The sequence below is a fragment of the Ictidomys tridecemlineatus genome, chromosome X (genome assembly GCF_052094955.1).
Source record: "Ictidomys tridecemlineatus isolate mIctTri1 chromosome X, mIctTri1.hap1, whole genome shotgun sequence".
Lineage (NCBI taxonomy): Eukaryota > Metazoa > Chordata > Mammalia > Rodentia > Sciuridae > Ictidomys > Ictidomys tridecemlineatus.
In genome coordinates, this window is record NC_135493.1 from 39,515,340 (window position 1) to 39,535,038 (window position 19,699).

General features: G+C 32.7%; 1 protein-coding gene across 1 annotated transcript in view; it reads right to left on the reverse strand.

The window, feature by feature from the left end:
* The window catches only part of Col4a5 (collagen type IV alpha 5 chain), a 217,946-nt gene that overhangs the window by 95,455 nt on the left and 102,792 nt on the right, over positions 1 to 19,699 (reverse strand). Inside the window, exons 4-16 of the mRNA XM_078034408.1 lie at positions 16,300 to 16,344; positions 13,034 to 13,078; positions 12,691 to 12,753; positions 10,271 to 10,324; positions 9,872 to 9,898; positions 7,705 to 7,785; positions 6,036 to 6,098; positions 3,796 to 3,831; positions 3,668 to 3,709; positions 3,409 to 3,501; positions 1,942 to 1,995; positions 1,790 to 1,846; positions 1,482 to 1,526 (exon numbers count right to left, since the gene is read on the reverse strand). Of these exons, the coding sequence (XP_077890534.1) occupies positions 1,482 to 1,526; positions 1,790 to 1,846; positions 1,942 to 1,995; positions 3,409 to 3,501; positions 3,668 to 3,709; positions 3,796 to 3,831; positions 6,036 to 6,098; positions 7,705 to 7,785; positions 9,872 to 9,898; positions 10,271 to 10,324; positions 12,691 to 12,753; positions 13,034 to 13,078; positions 16,300 to 16,344 (705 nt within the window). The remainder of the gene's footprint in view (positions 1 to 1,481; positions 1,527 to 1,789; positions 1,847 to 1,941; positions 1,996 to 3,408; positions 3,502 to 3,667; positions 3,710 to 3,795; positions 3,832 to 6,035; positions 6,099 to 7,704; positions 7,786 to 9,871; positions 9,899 to 10,270; positions 10,325 to 12,690; positions 12,754 to 13,033; positions 13,079 to 16,299; positions 16,345 to 19,699) is intronic.

Consider the following 19,699-nt stretch of genomic DNA (forward strand, 5'->3'; position numbering starts at 1 on the left):
TATCAATACACAGTACAATATATTATTCTATGTGAAAGAATTATAATTCAAAAGGCTACACAGACAAAATGGTAGAAAATCTTTACCACTAGCACCTCAGAGCATTAATCTCAAAGATATACAAAGGAATCAAAATAATCTTACACCAAAGAAAAAAACCAAATAACCCAATCAACAAATAGGCTAAGGAACTGAACAAGCACTTCACAGAAAAACATAATGGTCAGAAAATTATGAAAAAATGTTCAACATCTCTAGCAATTAGAGAAATGCAAATCAAAACTACACTGAGATTCTATCTCACCCCATCAGAATGGCAATTATCAAGAATACAAGTAACAATCAATGTTGGTGAGGTTGTGGGGAAAAAGGTTCACTTATACATTGCTACTGGGACTACAACTTGGTGCAACCACTCTAAAAAACAGTATGGAGATTCCTTAGAGAAATTGGAATGGAACCACTATTTGACCCAGTAATCCCACTCCTCAGTCTATAGCTGAAGGACTTAAAATTGGCATACTAAAGTAAGGTAGCCACTTCAATGTGTATATCAGCTCAACTCACAATAAACAAGTTACAGAATCAACCTAGGTGCCCTTAAACAAATGTATAGATAAAGAAAATGTGGTATATGTACAAAATGTAATATTATTCAGCCATAAAGAAGAATGAAACTATGGCATTTGCTGGTAAATGGATGGGATTGGAAAATATCATGCTAAGTGAAATAAATCAGTCCCCCAAAACCAAGGGCTGAATGTTTTCTTTTATATGTGGATGCTAACCCACAATAAGGGAGGGGAAGATTAAAAGTTCATTGGAATAGACAAAGGGGAATAAAGGGAAGGGGGAGGAGGGTTCAGAAAAGTCTGTAGAATGAATTGGATATATTTTTCTTATTCTTGTATATGAATATGTGACCAGAGTAACTCCATATTATATAGAACCACAATAATAGGATCTTGATAAGAACAAGTTATATTTATTCTAATATGTATAATATGTCAAGATACACTCTAATGTCATGTATATCTAGAAAGAACAAATAAATAAAGGCTACATAGTATATACCTCCATCTTTATGAAACTCCAGAATGGGCAAAATTATGTGGATGGAAACCAGATCAGATGTTGCCAGGAGCTTAGAGAGTGAGAGTAAGGGAGGGAATAAATACAAGAACATGAGGGAAATTTTGAAGGTGATGAAATTGTTCTTGATTATGATGTCGGTTACACAACTATATGTTTATTAAAACACAGAACTCTATGCTAAATATTATTTGTTTTCTTGTATATAAATTACATCTCAATAAATCTGACTTTAATATAGAAGTATCTCAAATTCATATCCAAAAGACAAACAGGATAATATCCATTCATTTAAAATATTTCCAAACTCTAAACTCCTTGTCATCTTTCTTTTCTACCACCACCTAAGACTACTAGTTTTTTTGGGGGAGAGGACTTTAGAAACTCACTGGAATTCCTGGTTGGCCATTCTCTCCATCTTTGCCTGGTTTACCCTATAGGGTCAAAGAAATGATGGAGTAAGAACATAAATTTATTAGTTAGGATGTATAAGGCTAAAGAATATAATAAGCTTTAATACTACCTTAGAATATGTTAAATAGACTTTTTGACTTCAATATCATAATAAGTATACAAAGAATGATTATTCTCAGGCAATGAAAGAAGGATGTAGGAAGAAAGAATAACACATACTCACACAGAGGAATGCACACATTTAGAATTTTCTTCAAAGAGTATTAGTACTGATAACACTTACTCTTTTTCCTGGCTCTCCTGGCTCACCCTTTTCACCTTTCACACCACCTGGAGGACCCTATACACACAAAAGTAGTTTTACATTGGTTCATGGGATACTGTGTTTAATATCAATTTAAATTAAATGATGATAATATGCTTTTGGTTACTTACTGGAGGACCACGTATCCCTGGAGGACCAGGAGGCCCTCTGTCACCAGGAAGTCCCTATATAGTTGTAGGAGAAAGAAAAGCAATGTTAAAATTAGAATATGGGCTATCACTAACTACTAGAGGTAGCCAGAAACATTTTTAACAACTGAATATAGTATAACCAAAGAGAATGCTTCTAACTTGAATTTGAAATTGGTAGGCAAACGAAACTAGATCCATCTTTGCTCACTTACCACACTAATTTGTAGTTTTGAGGCAAAACAAGACAACACTTAAATAAAAATATTAATAATTTTTAACCTCATAAAATATTTTTATAAATAAGAGAAATGCCTAAATATGATATCTGGAAAACACACATACATTTTGGCAGAGAATTAAATGGCCCATATTGATGACAGAGTTTAGATATAATTTTTCTTTTATTCTTAACTCTGTTCATTAGATTTGAGTGAAACAAAATTCCACAAACTGTGTGTTTTTAAAGATGGACCAGTAAGAAATAAAAATGTGTTTGATCCATTCATCTACTCCAGTAGAGGTATCAGATAACTATTTCTAAATATAAGAAAGGCATTTTGAGCAACCTCATATTTCTCAAATTATCACTGAAATCTAGAAAATACAGTCATCTAAGACAATGCAATCTACCCTACCATGACCTAATTTTATACAGGAATTATTCAAATAGCTAAAAATAAAGACAACCCAAATGTACATCAACTGATACATGGGCAAAATATGCACCATTCACACAGTAGAATATTATTTAGTCATACAAGGAATGAAGTAGTTAGACATTATGCTCTATATCTTTTTTCTTTTTGTGGTGCTGGGGATTGAACCCAGGGCCTTGTGCATGTGAGGCAAGCACTCTACCAACTGAGCTATATCCTCAGTCTGAAATTATGTTGTATAAAGGAAGCCAGACACAGAACACCACAGACTGCATGATTCAATCTATATATCCAGATTAGACAAATCCACAGAGCCAAGAAATAAACAGCAGTTGCCTAGGATTGAAGTGTTTGTGGATAAATAGGGAGTTACACCTAATAGATATGGAATTTGGGGGGAGAAATTTCTAAAACTAAATTGTGATAATAGTTTCACTATACTGCAAATACATAATATGAATTGTATACTTTAAATTGGTAAATTATATGGTATGGAATGATATGCCACAAAAGATATTTTAAAATTTTAATTAGCCCAAGTCTTGGTTTTATAAAAATACCCTCATATATAACCATATTTCAGCCTATTATGCATTTTATTGAAATGTCACTTCAGTAGCAAAAATTTTTTGGATTTAAAAAATATTTCCAGCTATACTTAGCTATAATTGTCAAATATTGTATATAGTTAGGATGTACAATATACATATATATTGTGAAATAATTACCAGGATCACATTAATTAACATATATAACAAGATTTTTATTGATTTCCTCTTCACCTACTCACCTGATCTCCTTTTTGAAACTCTACATCAATTGGTCTTTTTTGTTCACTGATCTGCCCAGGTGGCCCAGGTGGGCCCTGAAGACCTTGCTCACCCTATTTACAAAATAAAATAAGATTGTGATATGTCATTATATACCACAGACAATAATATAACATGTAAACTGTGTTGGTTGCAAGAAGCAGGGGAAGGAACATAAAAGACATTTCAAGTGATTATGAACAGAGAAAGCTAGGGCTGAATAACCAACTCTTTACTCACCTTTTCACCTTTGGGTCCCTGGAAATTTAAGCCCATATTCCCCTGAAGAGAGAGATTTCATTAAAATCTCATTGACAATAAGAAAAAAATCCACACTAAATAAAATATGTAAAGAAAAAGAATATTACCTTTGGTCCTGGTGGTCCTGGTGGGCCAGGAGGGCCCTAAGAAGACATAGGAAAGGATAAAAGTATTATATTGATAATTTTATTGAAAAATTATTTTGTTTCATAAAGAGTGAGGGATAAAACAGCCTGGGAATGTTGCTCAATGATAAAGCACTTGCCTAGCATGCAATCCCTAGCCCAGCAAAAATAACAACAACAACAACAACAACGTGTTTTTAAACTAATTGCACTGTAGTCAGCAACATACATTTAAATCAATTCAAAGAAACTAGATGAAGGTGGAAATTTCTGGCAACACAATGGGTGTGGGCAGGAGCAGAGAGAATGGGTAGAAGAGAAGGGTAGCACCAATATCAAAAATCAATTTAAGTGCTGGGGCTATAGCTCAGTTGGTAGAGTGCTTGCTTCATATGCACAAGGCCCTGGGTTCAATCTCCAGCACCATACAAAAAAATCAATTCAAAAAAGTTAACTTCAACAAATGTATCCTATTTCTTTTCTCAGAATTATGGGTAAATTGAGTTAACACAAAGAAATGAGATCTAGTTCTTTTTTTTTTTTTTCTTGGTACTGGGGATTGAACCTAGGGCCTTGCATATGCTAGGCAAGAGCTCTACCACTGAGCTACACTGCCAGCCTTGTTAAGCTGTAGCTCTTAAAAACATGCGTTTATTTTTTAAATCCAGTTTTCTTTTTATGCAATATGCTTTGCATTTTTGAGAATGTTTCAAAGTTTGAAAAATTAAATGTTATTTATCTACCCATGTACATTACCTCATATTTGCAATGGATGCATTTATTTACACATTGTATCTTGGCAACAGTTTTGAGATTTTGCTTTGCCTACAGAATAAGGGTTAATTGAAAGAACATTCAAAAGTGTGGAGTGAACTGGTTAAGTGTCCATAAGGGTCAAGGAAATTCAAAGTTTAACAACCTACCCAGGGAACACTAATGTTGTAACAGCAGAACTAGGGAAACAATGCCATGATCCAGGGACTCTTGCTCCATAGGAAGTCTACAACTAAAACAAACTGATGGGGCTGGGAATGTAGCATGCATGAGGCCCTGGGTTCAATCCCCAGCACCTAAACAAACAAACTAACTAACAAACAGGTTTCCTAATCATTTCCCAAGGAGTTCCAGGAAACCAGAAAACATAATCATTTCTGGTAGGTTCTTTTAAGTATTTACCAAACATTGTCTCCTTCATTCAAGAGTAGAGTACCAATTGTTACCAAAATGTACAATCTATAAAAATATAATGAAAACTGTCACTTAAATATATGGTAGATTAGAGAATGGCATGTGAGAAATTATTTTGACTGAAATACAATTTTCTTGCCCTTTTAAGTTGACAACAGCAAAGCTCTAAGTCCAAAACATGACTTAAATGAAATATTGGTATTACAAGGGTGAAAGTACTTAGAATTATTAGGGTAGAAAACAAGAGTGTCCGCAGAGGTAATAAGAGGACTGGTTGTGCAATCGGGGTCTTTAGAAGTTGTTGCCTCTCTACTAGGGTACACAAATCTATGATTCCATTGCAGTGTGGCTGTCCCCTTCATCAATCCTACTGTATCTTCCAGCCCCCTAAGAAATTAAGGCCAATTTTTTTGTGAAGCTCTTTTTATTTTTCTTAAACAAAAAAATTGAATCTTGAAGAAATAAATTTCATCCAGTACCTAAAGGATTCCGTGAAGATTGCCTTAGAAGATTTCCTGAGATGGCCAGAACTGACCTCAACAGTGATTTATCAAGAGGCAACCAGCAAAATACTTAGTTTTTCAGCTGGGGTTATAAGTCAGTTGTAGAGTGCATGCTTAGGATGGTCAAAGGAGTGAGTTCAATCCTCAGAATTGCAAAAAAGAAAAGATAAATCTTTATTTCAAATCTTTCATCTTTTAAAGTTTTTTTAGTTGTTGATATACCTTTATTTTATTTATTTATTTTTATGTGGTGCTGAGGATTGAACCCGGTGCCTCACACATGCTAGGGAAGCGCTCTACCAATGAGCTACAACCCTAGTCCTCAAATTTTTCATTTTATGTACTTCATTTTTTCTGTCTCTATGATGGAGAACTATTACATGGAATGCATACTGTTCACATAACAAAAATCATCCATAAATAACAAAATTACAGTTATGAATACTTTTATGTATTATAAATAACACTAACGTTAGTGAAAAAAAGGTTAGAAATAAAGGGAGAAAAAATAAAATTATAGAAGAAGCTTACCATCGAACCTGGTGGTCCTGGGGGACCAATTGGCCCTGGTATACCCATGGGACCAGCTGGGCCCTATTATAAAGTGAATAAAGAAAAGAATGAAAAAACAAAAGCTCCAAAACTCAGCCCTTTACTGTATCTCACAAAGAACTAAATGGATGAAATTTAAACTTTTGTTGCCAGAATTCTATATTCTATCAACCTACAGTATTATAAGCAGATTTTTAAAATGTATACATATAAAAGGATTAAATAACTCTAACGGAATCCAAGCCCTCAGAAATTGACACAGAATGGATACATTTTTTGGAAAGCTTATGCTTAAGAACGATGGATAACAAAGGTAGGCAAACATGTAAGGCAAATTCATAAAATCAAGTGAAAAAGGTAGGCATTTAGTGGGGATTTTTGTTTTCAAGGTAGTGTAATTTTAAAACAAATTAATCTGAAGACAAAGGGAAATGAGATTAACTGGGATAGTGATAAGAGAATGAGACAAGTGTTGGAATATAATTTGGCATCCTAAAAATGAAAAATTTGCCTTTGCTGAGACCTATAATTTTATATCTAGGCATAAAGTCTATATTATTCTGTAATGAAATGAATTATAGTGTATTCACAAATAAAAACTTATGTGGAGGGCTGCGATTGTGAAATACCCAAGTTGATTCAAAATGATTTGTACTGTTCTAGTTCTTAGATGTGGTGTTGGGTTCACAGGTATTCACTTTATAATTTTGCTTCATTATGGACATCTATTTCACATGTATTCTGTTGCATTTTCAAATATTCATAATAACAATATATAAAGAGGAAGACTGAGTAATCTGAAGAAAACATGGATGGATGATGTCAAGTAAAGAATGAGAAGAGAGCTAAAGAAAAAGTCCCCAATTATACTGTATCTCAGTAATCAAATACAAGAAAGTTCTGATTTTCATTTTTTGGCAAAGGGATCAATTCTCATGAACTGTAAGCCCTCAGAAACTGACCTTCTATTCTACAAATACCTAAAAGTCATCACAGTCTCTATGGGTGTTATCTGTAAGCTAACATGATCTTTTTCTTAAGATTACATTTGAGGGCTGGGGCTGTAGCTAAGTGGCAGAGCTCTTGCCTAGCACATGGGAGGCACTGGGTTCAATCCTCAGCACCACATAAAAAAATACACAAATAAAAGAAAGGCAAGCTGTCCATCTACAACTACAAAAAAATTTAAAGAAAAAGATTACATTTGATGTTTAGCATGCATAAATTGTATTCTTTCAACCATCAAAATATGTTCAGATGTTATACATAATTGATAGTGTTACAAATTATATTTTTAAATATATTAAATGGGAGGCCAATTTTTTAAATTTTTACTAAGACCATTTACAGGGGACCCTACTGCTCAATATACCACAAGAATAAGAACATAGGAACTTATTTCTGCTGCCAATTCCCCAAAGCAAACATTTCCATGGACACTGGCTAGAAAGACAAAAGAACAAAATAGACCTTATTAAAATTCTCCCTTGTCTAGAATGTTTTTATTTTCAGGTAGAAGGTATAAGCAATATAGCAAACTTCAGATGATATTTTCTATGGCCAAAATAGAGGATACTAAATATTGAAGAGTTGCTATGATCCTGTGATTTAATCATATAGCAAAGAAGAAAAATCATTGGATACTTACTTGTATTCCAGGAGGACCTGGATATCCTGGATTACCCTTTGGTCCTGGTAGTGATGACATAATTATACTACCTGGTTCCCCCTAAAAAAGAAACCATCAGTGGATGTTTTAACAGTCATACATGAAAACAGGCAAGAATGCAAATAATGATCAAAGTTTTATTTGTTACCTTAGTGAAAGATCAAGCCATCTCAATAGTTTAATGAACAAATTACCAGTTAAAGGAAAATGAGTTAAGTAACCAGCATATAAAGAAGTACAATATATAATTATGAAATGCTTGTGGTAAGTTCTGTTATTCATTCATTTAAAATAATTATTAAATGCTGAATGTTTTCTCTTATTTAAGGATGCTGATTCATAATGTGGTGGGTGGAGCATGGGGGGATTATATGAACTCCAGATAGGGCAAAGGGGAAAACGGGAGGGAGGGGAAGAAGGGGGGGATGGGGGTAGGAACGGCGGTGGAATGAGATGGGCATCATTACACTAAGTACATGTACAAAGACATGAATGGTGTGACTCTACTTTGTGTACAACCAGAAATATGAAAAATTGTGCTCTATATGTGTAATATGTATTGTAATGCATTCTGCTGTCATATATAACAAATTAAAATCTTAAAAAATAAAAAAATAATAATTCATTAAAAATAATAATAATTATTAATTATTAAGTATTTGCCAAGAATTATTAGCCTTTGGATACTCAGTAATGAAGAAAATAATCAAGAACTCTGTTTGTTCTCATGGATTTAACAATAAAAAGAGGAAATGCAGACAAAACACATGAACAAATAAGAGGATAATGTTCTGTCAAGGGCTATGGAAAAATGACATGGTACACTGAGTGATAAAGTAATAGTGAAGAAAATTAGTTTCGGTAGTCAAATATGGGCAATCTTTAGAGGTAACTTTTGGATTGAGGTCTGAAAAATAAAAAGGAGTGAATGAGATAAAGATGGGGGAAAGAGCAAATAGTAAGTACAAAACACTCCAAAGGCAAAGAGTTCTGCACATTCAAATAACTGAAGATCAGTGTGATCAGTGAGCCAATGAAAAGGTGGTTTAAGATAAGGCTATAAATGAGGCAAGGACTAGAACATACAGGTTTTAGAAGCCAAGGAAAAGAATGTGGACTATAATTTAGAAACACAGTGGGAAACCCTTGAAGGTTTATAATCAGGGAGATTAAATTATTGATTTACATTATATATGATCATTCTTGGTTGCTTGAGAATAAATCAGGCTTAGATATGAGAGATAACAGCAAGGTGGTGGGCGGGGAGAAAGGGGCTAGTTAAGAGATTATTGTAGTAGTTCAGATAAGCTCTTATGGTTATTGGGGTGACAATGGAAATGGAGAAAAGTAAATGAATTTAAGATAGTTTTTATAGGAAAATTTAATAGTATTCGGTAACAGAATGGAATGAAGAGGTGTGTGAAAGTAAACCTCTGGTTTTGAGTTTGTGTAAAAGTGTCATGTAGTGATGCTAATTCTAGACATGGGAGCCAGAAGAAAGACTAGATTTATTTAGGGGTGTAGATTAATTTGGTACATATAAATTTGCATATCCGGGGGATATCTGAGTGGAGATGTCAGAGAGGCAGTTGAACACATGCATCCAACTCAGATTTGTTATTTTCTTCTGAAAAGTCCATTTTGAAAAGTCCGATTTGGAGCAATTAATGTGGGTACTCAGTAACTACATAATAATCATTAATAAAATTGTTGATAAAAGACAAAAAGGGTCAGGACTGTGTCTTCATGCTTGCCGGAGAAAAGAGAATGAGCTTGCCTAGAACACTGCAAAGTAATCAGTGATGCAAAAGAAAAATGAGGGATAGTAGAGTGCCACAGAACTCAGGGAAGAAGAGTATTTCTATAGAAAGCAGACTGTTAACTGCATCAAAGTAAAATGTGATAAGGATTAAAGATATCAGAAAAGAAAGAAGTGTGATATATACTTTTTCTAGTACATCAGCAGAAAGAATGTACTTAAAACCAAAAGAGGGGGCTAGTTAAGGAGAGCTTCTATGTGTACATTTGCACAATTTATAGAAACATCCATTTTTTTGAGATAAGTCTGAATCATTATCCCATTGAAGTTGCAAACTTTCCAAGTATTTTATTCAAAACATTTACCTTTTCAGCATGAGATGCTTACCTTCATACCCGGGATCCCAGGAGGCCCCTATTGTTAAAAAGAAAAAAAAGTAATATATATATATATATATATATATATATATATATATATATATATATATATATATGAAGAGAATAGTGAAAAAAGAACACAATGGTTTCTAAATAGAATATGAACTAAAAAACTGCTATAAGGTCATTGCTGTATCTTATGATACTTAAGAGATAACATTTATAATAAATATCATAGAATCCTTGCTTTTGCCTTACCAACTTTTTTTTTTTTAAAAAAACCTTTCTTTGGCATATTACTATAAGATACTTGTGTTTGTTGCACATAAATATGTTGATCTCACTCTCTACACATCTGTATCTTCTGTGAATTTCTGTGTTCACTATAATCCCAAATTTTGTAACTTACCGGAGGACCCTGTAAACCAGGAAAACCGGGACTGCCTGGAAATCCACGTTCTCCCTAGAAGGAGTTAAAATAAAGAGAATGGAGGAGCAGGAAAATAAATATATCAACAAACAATGACTTATTGAAAAGATTTCTGCAAAAACCATTTTTGAATGTCTGGCATTTTGAAATGTGCCAGATTGCCACAAATTCATGAGACTTCCCTTTCTGATAACTACATCATCAACTACCCATACCAATTCAACCTGCTAAGACACTTTCATCCCTACTCATCCATCTCTATCAGAAATAAAGGGAAAAAAACCCATCTTCCCTTGTCATTTTCTTCTGAGAAATCCATTTTAAAACCATCACACAACGGATTCCCAATTCTCATCACATTTAATAGTTAATGATTTGCCCCAATTTCCTGCCAATATGTTATATAGATTCTTATTTTAACTGCCCAATTGCATTTTTCTTTTATTGTAAACTATTTCAAATTATTTTTATAAAAAAGAAAAGATGGTAAGAAAGAAGGCCATTAATATCACCAAGAGGACAATAATAGCAATAGTTCTAGCAATTGTAGGTCATTATGTTTTCTAGGCACCGAATTTTTCCCACTCACTATTGTAAAGTACTAATATGAACATTTGGTTTAGAAAACAAAAGCTAAAACCACTGTAGAAGAACCCCAATGCAACCTTCTTTCAAATACCTCTATGCTATAGTAATCCTAGAAACAACCATGTCAGAAGGTTTAAAAGAGTAAAATGACTACATCTGCATGCCTTTGAACTGTCTAATACCCCTCTCTGTCCACTTTTACACGTAGAAAAAAAAAATAGAAATAAAGTGGTTTGTACATGAAGTTTAAATGACAGAAAAAAAAGAATCCATAAATTATAGTTTCAACTCTAGGGTTCATTCTTTTAGTTACAAAATGAGAAATGTAAGAAAACATTCTAATCTGAAAGTATGCATAATAAATCTATAAAAATTGTTTAAAAAATTATTGTTTACATAATCACTAGCCTGAAATACAAATTAATCATTAGATCTACTGCTTTAAAAAAAAAACAAGGTCCCTTTAATCATATAGCATAGTAAACTAAGTGTAGATCTTTGAATTTAAAATTTTGTCTAGTGGTCTGTTTGCTGCTTAAGCATACTATCAAAAAACATGTCAACAAATAACCAGAACCAGTAAAAGAATGCCACCTACTTTAATAGACAATGTCTCATGTAAACTAATTTCCCATTGGTCCTATCACTAATGGTTACCCCTGCCCAAAGGAAGAACACAAGAAAGCTTCACAAATCCAAACACTGAAAAAGTATTATCATCATCATCATCATCATCATCAACAACATCAATGGCAAGGGTCATAATGACCTGGAGAAATACTGGAAGTAAACAGAATTATATTGCCTATGAGTATGTACTACAAAAATTATCAGAAAATATGGCCCTTGTAGTGAAAACAATTTGTTCATGTTATTTTAAATTTGGGCCCTAATATAAAATTTGGCGGGGTACTTCACAAATAGTTTCACAGAATATGATGTGCAAAGTGGAAAATTATAAATAGATACAGAGAATAATAACATGTTGCATTACCTAAAGGAAAAGGAGAAAAGTAAGGGAATAAGAACAAAGGCTACAATATGTAAGTGTGCAAAAGCAAATTTCCTTGTTATCTATCACCTTACATTAAATCCAAACAGTTGACTAAAGAAAGGAAAACTGGGTCAGGAAAAAAAAATGTTGGCCATATTTAAAGATATGTTTTTCTTTTAAAACTGTTAAATGAATCATTTTTTTGCTGACAGAAAGGAGTTGCTAGTTTCATACTAACAATTTAGCAAGTTAAAAATATTAAATCATGAAATATCCCAAAACTTAATTTGTATCTAGTTTCCAAAACTAATAAATGACATTCCCAATTATTACTCTTAAAAACTGATATGATATTTGAAACATACATATCCTAATTCCTTTTTAACTGTCATCCTACTATTCACGAAACCAAAAAAGGATTTGGTAAGGAATCTTTAACCCAATGCATTATCCCAGATTATTATGCATGCTTAAAGAAATTACTGACATTTAATATATTGAAAAAATGTTAAGTCAAAATATACTCTATGCCCTAGATATGAAGCTACTACATCTTTTTTTAAACTTTTTTTATTAGTTTCTCAAGACAATAAAATGATCTTGACATATCTTTATTTTAGTAGTTTACTTTCTTATGTGGTGCTGAGGATAAAACCCAGTGCCTCACACATAAAAGACAAGCACTCTGCCACTGAGCCACAACCCCAGCCCTGAAGTGACTACATCTTGTCTTCAACTTCTTCATGTTGGTTTCTTTAGATTTTTAAGTCTATTATTATCAAGCACATTGCCTAATATTAAGCTAAAGAAATATTACCTTGGTTCCATTGCATCCTGGGATACCTTGAGGTCCTGGGGCTCCATCATGGCCTGGCATTCCCTTTGAAAAGGGATACAAGACATGTATATTATTTCTTAGATGACTTTTTTATGTTTTTTTTTAATTTTTTTGGTTGTAGTTGGACACAGTATCTTTATTTTATTTGTATGTGGTGCTGAGGATCGAACCCAGGGCCTTGCACATGCTAGGCAAGCACTCTACCACTGAGCCGCCGCCCCAGCCCTCTTAGATGACTTTTTAAGGAATTCTATTTTTTCTTTGTGTGGTATTGGAGATCAAACCAAGGAATTCACACATGCTAGGCAAGCACTCTACTCACAGGAAGACCTGGTGTCCCTGGAAATCCAGGAAGTCCAGGAGGACCCTATAAGAAGAAAAAAATATCTGAATCAAATAAAAACCAATAACAATAAAAACTATATCTTACCTAAAGGCATTATTAAGTTTATATTTAGACTAGATATAAACAAAATGTGTCTCATTTATTATTATCATTCATTGTTCTTTTAAATATTAGAGAAAAACCACCTATATGTGTTTTTTAAATTTTTAACCTTTGTTTATTTATTTGTTTGTTTGTTTATATGTGGTGATGAAGATCGAACCCAGTGCCTCACACATGCCAGGCAAGTGTGCTACCACTGAGCTACAACCCCATCCCCTATATGTGTTTTAAAAGTTTCTTTTATAGAAAACTAAAGAAGGAACTCTTATTTTAGGGAGTGCTATTTTCATTGCACTTGGTATGAGTAAGCAAAGCAGTGGAAGAAACATTTCTTCTAACAAGTTCTCCAGGTTTGCCATGAATAATGAATTCAGCAGAGGAGGTAGCAAATACATTTGCCTCTAAGGATGTTAATGTGATCACCTCCAAAGATCCTTAAATTAAATTTCCTGGTCAGAATGGGCAAAAATACAAGTGAGACAACATTCCCATAGGTAAGGCTATGGGGAAAAGGTTCTCTCATACACTGTTGATGGGGATTCAAATACTGTGAAGGGAAATTTAGAGGTATCTGGCAAAATTACACCTGCATTTACCTTTTAACCTAGCAACTCACTTCTATGAGTCTATCTCCAAGATACACTAGAAATTATGAAACAAAATATGATATCTGAGGTTAGTTACTGCAGCATTATTATAGCTACATCTATGGAGAAAATGCAGAAGATGAGTCTGAAAGGTCTTGTGCCAGAAAGCAAGAAAGCTATCAAAGATCAGTGGAAGTTTTGTTAGAAGGGCACACTGACAAGGACCCTCCACAAGCCATAGATGGCACAATCTGGACTTCAAAAAGAATAATGACTACAATTGTTTGAAACACTAAGTTCTAGTGTTTACCATAAAAAATTTCACAAAAAATATTCCTTGATCACCACTGGAAATTGCTGGTGTAGCAACTCATAAGCTTATTAAAATTATAGCTAAAAAAGGAGGATACAGAATATTTTTTAAAAATCACCATTTTGTAATTCTCAACAAAATAATGACCATCAACAGATGCTGGACCACTTGGTGAAGGATGGTGGGGAAATTTTTGATTCAAGAAAAAGGCTGACATTATGTAAGACCAGAGAATAAACCCAGTCTCAAAAACTAGGATAGCCAGATATTTGTACGACATGATGTAATTCTATAGTAAATGTACAATGCTACCTACAAAGTGCACTTTTGCCATTTAATTTTATTGCAGTATGATTTAAATGCAGTAAATACACAAATCTTTAATGTATAGCTCTTTTTGAGTCCCCAGAAACTACTTTAGTGTCTCTTGCAGGGTAACATCCAATTTATAGAAAATATGGGGGACAGAGGAACAATTTAAATGATGCCATGAAGAAATAATCAGCCAAACTCAAAATGTGGAATGCAGTATAATACAAATGACCCAGTTTTTCCAATAGCACTATAAAAGAGGCATAAGAAACACAGCAATCAAAGGCAATACATGGACCTTGCTTGGATTATGATTTGAACAAACCAATTGTAAAGGGCATCTTTGAGACAACTGAGGAAATCTAAATGCAGACTAAGTTTTAAAGTATATGAAAAATGACTCCTACAGTGATGATGTGCTTGTCCATTACAGAGGCATAATAAAGTGTTAATAGAATGAATGAAGTGATAGATTTACTTTAAACATTTCAAAAACTAAATGGCAGGGGAAGAGATTTAACAAAATTGTCAAAAACTCTGATTTTTTTGAAATCTGGAGAAAACTACATAGATGTTAAATGCATTATATTCTCTCTACATCTGTAGCCATTTCACATTTTCCACAATAATTTTTTTAAAAAAACTGTCAAAAACTACATATTAGTTGATACATGAGGATGCTGAAACTATTAGGCTACCTTTGCTCAGGCACTTCTGAAGTTGTTGAGTGGCATGGACTATCCAAATACCTCCAGCTATTTGGATATGGGAACTGATAGAATGGCCAGTTCTTTTTAGTCTCCACAAAGCTTAGGATGTAGTTAATGGTAACTATAACTATTATGAAATATGTTATGATTATCATGAAGACATTTAATAGTATATTGGTAACTATTTATTACAGAAAACAAAGAAGAATGTATGCTAAAATAAACTAAGGGTTTTGAGTCTTCTTTGTTTCTCCAGTATCATGTTCACTTCAGTCATACACAGCACATAAGACAGCTCTGGATTGTTAAAACGGATACAATTAACAGTGATTTTAATGTTTATGTAAGATTTGTACATTAACTAATTTTCAAAAATCAAAGAATCAGAATGTTGTTTTCTGTCATACATATAAACATGTAATGTCCAACCCATGTATTTTATAGTCCAAGTAAGGGATCACATCAGTCCATAAAGACAGAATTTCTCAGCAAAAATGGATTCTGCTGTTTAACTCTCTAACATATGAAGATAACAAGGCTCATAAAAGTGAAATATGACCTTCAAACCTAGTACTATTTTTAAACTAGATTTCTCTTAATTCCAGAAAACAGTCAAATGTATGTGAACCTAAAGCTTTTGATAAAAAATTACTAAATATGAATTTTAGTTTTGAGATGCATCCTGATTTTCAGAACTCTACAACTCGAAAAATCATGCAAGTTAAAACTAGGGAAATGTACTCTTCTAAAAGAAATTATTCTTTTAATTGTTTAAACCAATCTTCTTCAAGATACACAATTTTATAATACTTGTACATGATAAAATGAGAGGCTATGTAGCCTGAGGAGACTAGCCCTCTGAAGCCCAGCAGGCTGACATGATCATAATGCTTGAGAAGTTTTGGGTTGAATCAACTATATGATAAAGATTTTAAAGAAAGTGGGGAAAACCTCTGAATTTAGCATTTTCATGTTTCTTAATCATAAACTAAAATCATCTTATATACATTTAAACAGACATCTAAATATATAACTATCAAAATACAAAAAAGGCTAATTTTAGTCATATGCCAATTCTTAAATTTTAAGTTTTTAAATAAAGAATAATTTTCTTCCATCATTTCGAAGTGGATCTTCTCCAGTTCTCTCATAATAGTTCATTTGTGTTTTACCTTTTTCCAAGAGTAAAGCACTTGGTATACAGTGAATATTGCTTACTCTGATTCCTTTTGGTCCTGGTGGCCCTGGAATTCCATCATCACCCTGAAAAATACAATATATTTAGTCCCTATTTCTTAAAAAATTCACTCAAATAACTAATTTTTGCAATATGGCAATATAACATACTATTTTTTGTGAAATTTGGGGAGAAATTACATATCCAAGGAAGAAGTATTTATTATTGCAATTAAAAGCACTGGGGTAAATTATATAATCAAAAATAGGAAGAATCTTTATTGACTGAGAAGAAAACTGCTGACATATAGAAGAAATTTTACATACATAAAGTTATATATGAGTCATGCAAGAAAACAAAGATGATACAGTGGTATAGACATCCCCCAAAACATTTATGCATAAACAACATAAGAGGTGAAAATATGGGCAGTTTCTATGTTGTCCTCAATCTGCCATGCTGCAAATAAATAGCATTATCTCTGTGCCCCAAAATTCTGTTTTTGAATTTTCTGTTTTAAACTTTGTTTTATTTTGTAAGTCATTTTCTACTGGCAGAGCTTAAGAAGGACTGAGAAAGTACTATAAACCTTCCTTTGTAGCTTCTGTTGACAACTCCATGCAAAAGAGGCTACCCACATGTGTCTTCATTTATTTATCCATTTTCAGTCACAATTGCATTACTTAAAGTTTAAATTTTTTTTCTGTTTTTATTAACTACTTTCTTTTAAAAAATGAATAAAGAAAACCTAGCTGTGTTACATGTACCAAATATATTCACAAGTTCTAGGAACAATAATACAGATATCTTTGGGGCAGGAAAGGGAAACGATTGTTCTCCCTACAACATTCTGCTTTTAAAAAGTTTAATAATTGCTGGGGTCATGGCTCAGTGGTAGCGCACTTGCCTAGCACATGTGAAGCACTGGGTTCCAGCCTCAGCACTACATGAAAATAAACAAACAAAATAAAGGTATTGTGTCCATCTACAACTAAATTAAAAAAAATTTAATAAGCTACTCTTTCTTTTTCAAATGTATTTCTAAGAGGATTAAAGTAAATCAAATCCCACTTTAAAACAAATAGAAGAACTTTTGCTCAATGAATATTTTGTTTGCCTTTCCACCGATTGCAGAAATAAAACACAGATGTCACAATATTGTACCAGTTGTACTAATCAACATGGTTAACTAAGAGGAATAAATTAAAGATATAAATATTAGAAAGGATAGAGCTGGGGGTTTAGCTTAGTGTTTGAGCATTGGCTGAGCATGCATAAGGCTTTGGGTTTGATCCTTGGTGCAACATTTTTAAAAAAGAAAAAACATTAAGAGAGGATGAGGTAAAACTACTAATATTTGCAGGTTATATGATTGTATGTCTGAAAAACACAAGCTTGTTAAAAGAAAAAATATTATTAATGAAAAACTGTGTATAAAACTAATATTAAAAAACAACAGCTTTCTTATACCAATAACTACCAGATAAAAGACATAAGAGGAAAAAATATCTAATTTACAACTGCAACAAAAAAAATGATAAAATATTTAGTAATGATTGCAACATGAAAAATACAGATCCATAAGAAGAAAAGGTTAAAACATGCCTGAAGTTCACAAAAGAGAACTTGCAAAAATTAAAAGGCATTCCCTGTTCCAGGATAACAAAATTCAACATTCAAAAAGTCAATTTTCAGGCAGGCATGGTGGCACATACTTGTAATCTCAACTAGTCAGAAGGCTGGCAAGTTGGAGGCCAGCCTGGACAACCTAGTAAAAGCCCATCTCAAAATAAAAATTAAAAAGGGCTGGGAATGCATCTTGGTGATAACATACTCATGGGTCCAATTCCCAGGACCAAACAGTCAATTCTCAATGAATTTAATTACAAATTTGATTCAATGAAAACAGATATAATGAGTTTTAAAAACTAGACACTGATTCCAGAGTTCATGTAGAAAAATAAAAAAGCAAGAACACTGAGAAAAAAAATAATGAAAGAGCATGGAGGGGTCACTAGTCCTGTTAGGTATAAAAATATAGTATAAAGCCTCTAGAATTAATATAGTTTAGTTTTGATACATCAATAAGCTGACCCTTGGATGACTACTGGAAGTTTCAGAAACAAATCCATACATTCAGATGAATCTGGTTTACTTGTTCCCCCTTATTCAAAGAGGATACATTCCATGACCCATGGTGGATGCCTGAAATTGCAGATGGTACCAAATCAATCAATCAATCAATCAATCAATCAATCTATCTATCTATCTATCTATCTAAATATCATATATGTTTTATATATGTTTTTATATATATAGAGAGTTTTTTCCTTTACATGCATTCCTATGGTAAAGTTAAATTTATAAATCAGACATGTAAGAGACTAATAATAATAACTAATAAAATGGAATAATACAACAGTATACTATAATAAAAGTTATTTAAATATATGACCTATTAATTTCTGTAATTTTCCATTTAATATTTTAGACTGTGATTAACCATGAGTAATTGAGACTATAGAAAGTAAAAATGGAGATAGAGGAGACTACTGCATAATGAAAGTGTCATTGCATATTATTGGAGAAAATGATGTGTGACGCTTGTGAGACCATCTGGAAAAAAATGTGAATCTTATATCAAAAGCCATATATCAGGATGAATTCCATATGAGTAAAATGCTTAAATGTAAAAAAAAATATCAAATTGCCAGAGAAAAATATTTGAGAATTGTTATATAATCTTACAGTGGGGGAAGGCTTTTCCTACTCAAATTCCACAAGATATAAGGAAAAGGATCTCTAAAAAATACAGACACATAAATGCATAGACATACATGTACACATTCAGCAAAAACAAATGACAAAGTAGAGGATAATAATGCAACTCACAGTATAACAAAGAGCGAATCTCCCTAACAGATAAAGAGCTCAGTAAATATGAAAATACCAATACTCCAATAGGAAAGTGGGCAAATGATATAAATATACAGGTCAAAGAAAAGACAAATGATTATTCAGACATATAAAAAATACATTCTCTCTCATACAAATAGAAATGCAAATTAAAACTACATTGAGAGACCACTTTCTTTTATCATACTGGCAAAAATCCAAGTTTCATTATAGTACTGTGGAGCTATAGGGCAATAGATCTTCTTACATATGGCTGAACCAAGGCTAAATCATGTAACTTTTGGAGAAGCAATTGGGGAATATTTACAAAAATATATGTATACCCTCAGATCTAGCAATACTATTTCCAATCATTCATCTTACAGTTAATCCCTTATTGGTGTAAGGATATCTAATTAAATCTATATGTCTTAGTAAGACTGTTTATAGTAGGAAAAATTGAAAACTATCTAAATCAATAGAAGACTGGTTAATAAGTTGTGACTTATATACACAATAAGATAAAATTCACCCATGGAAAATAAT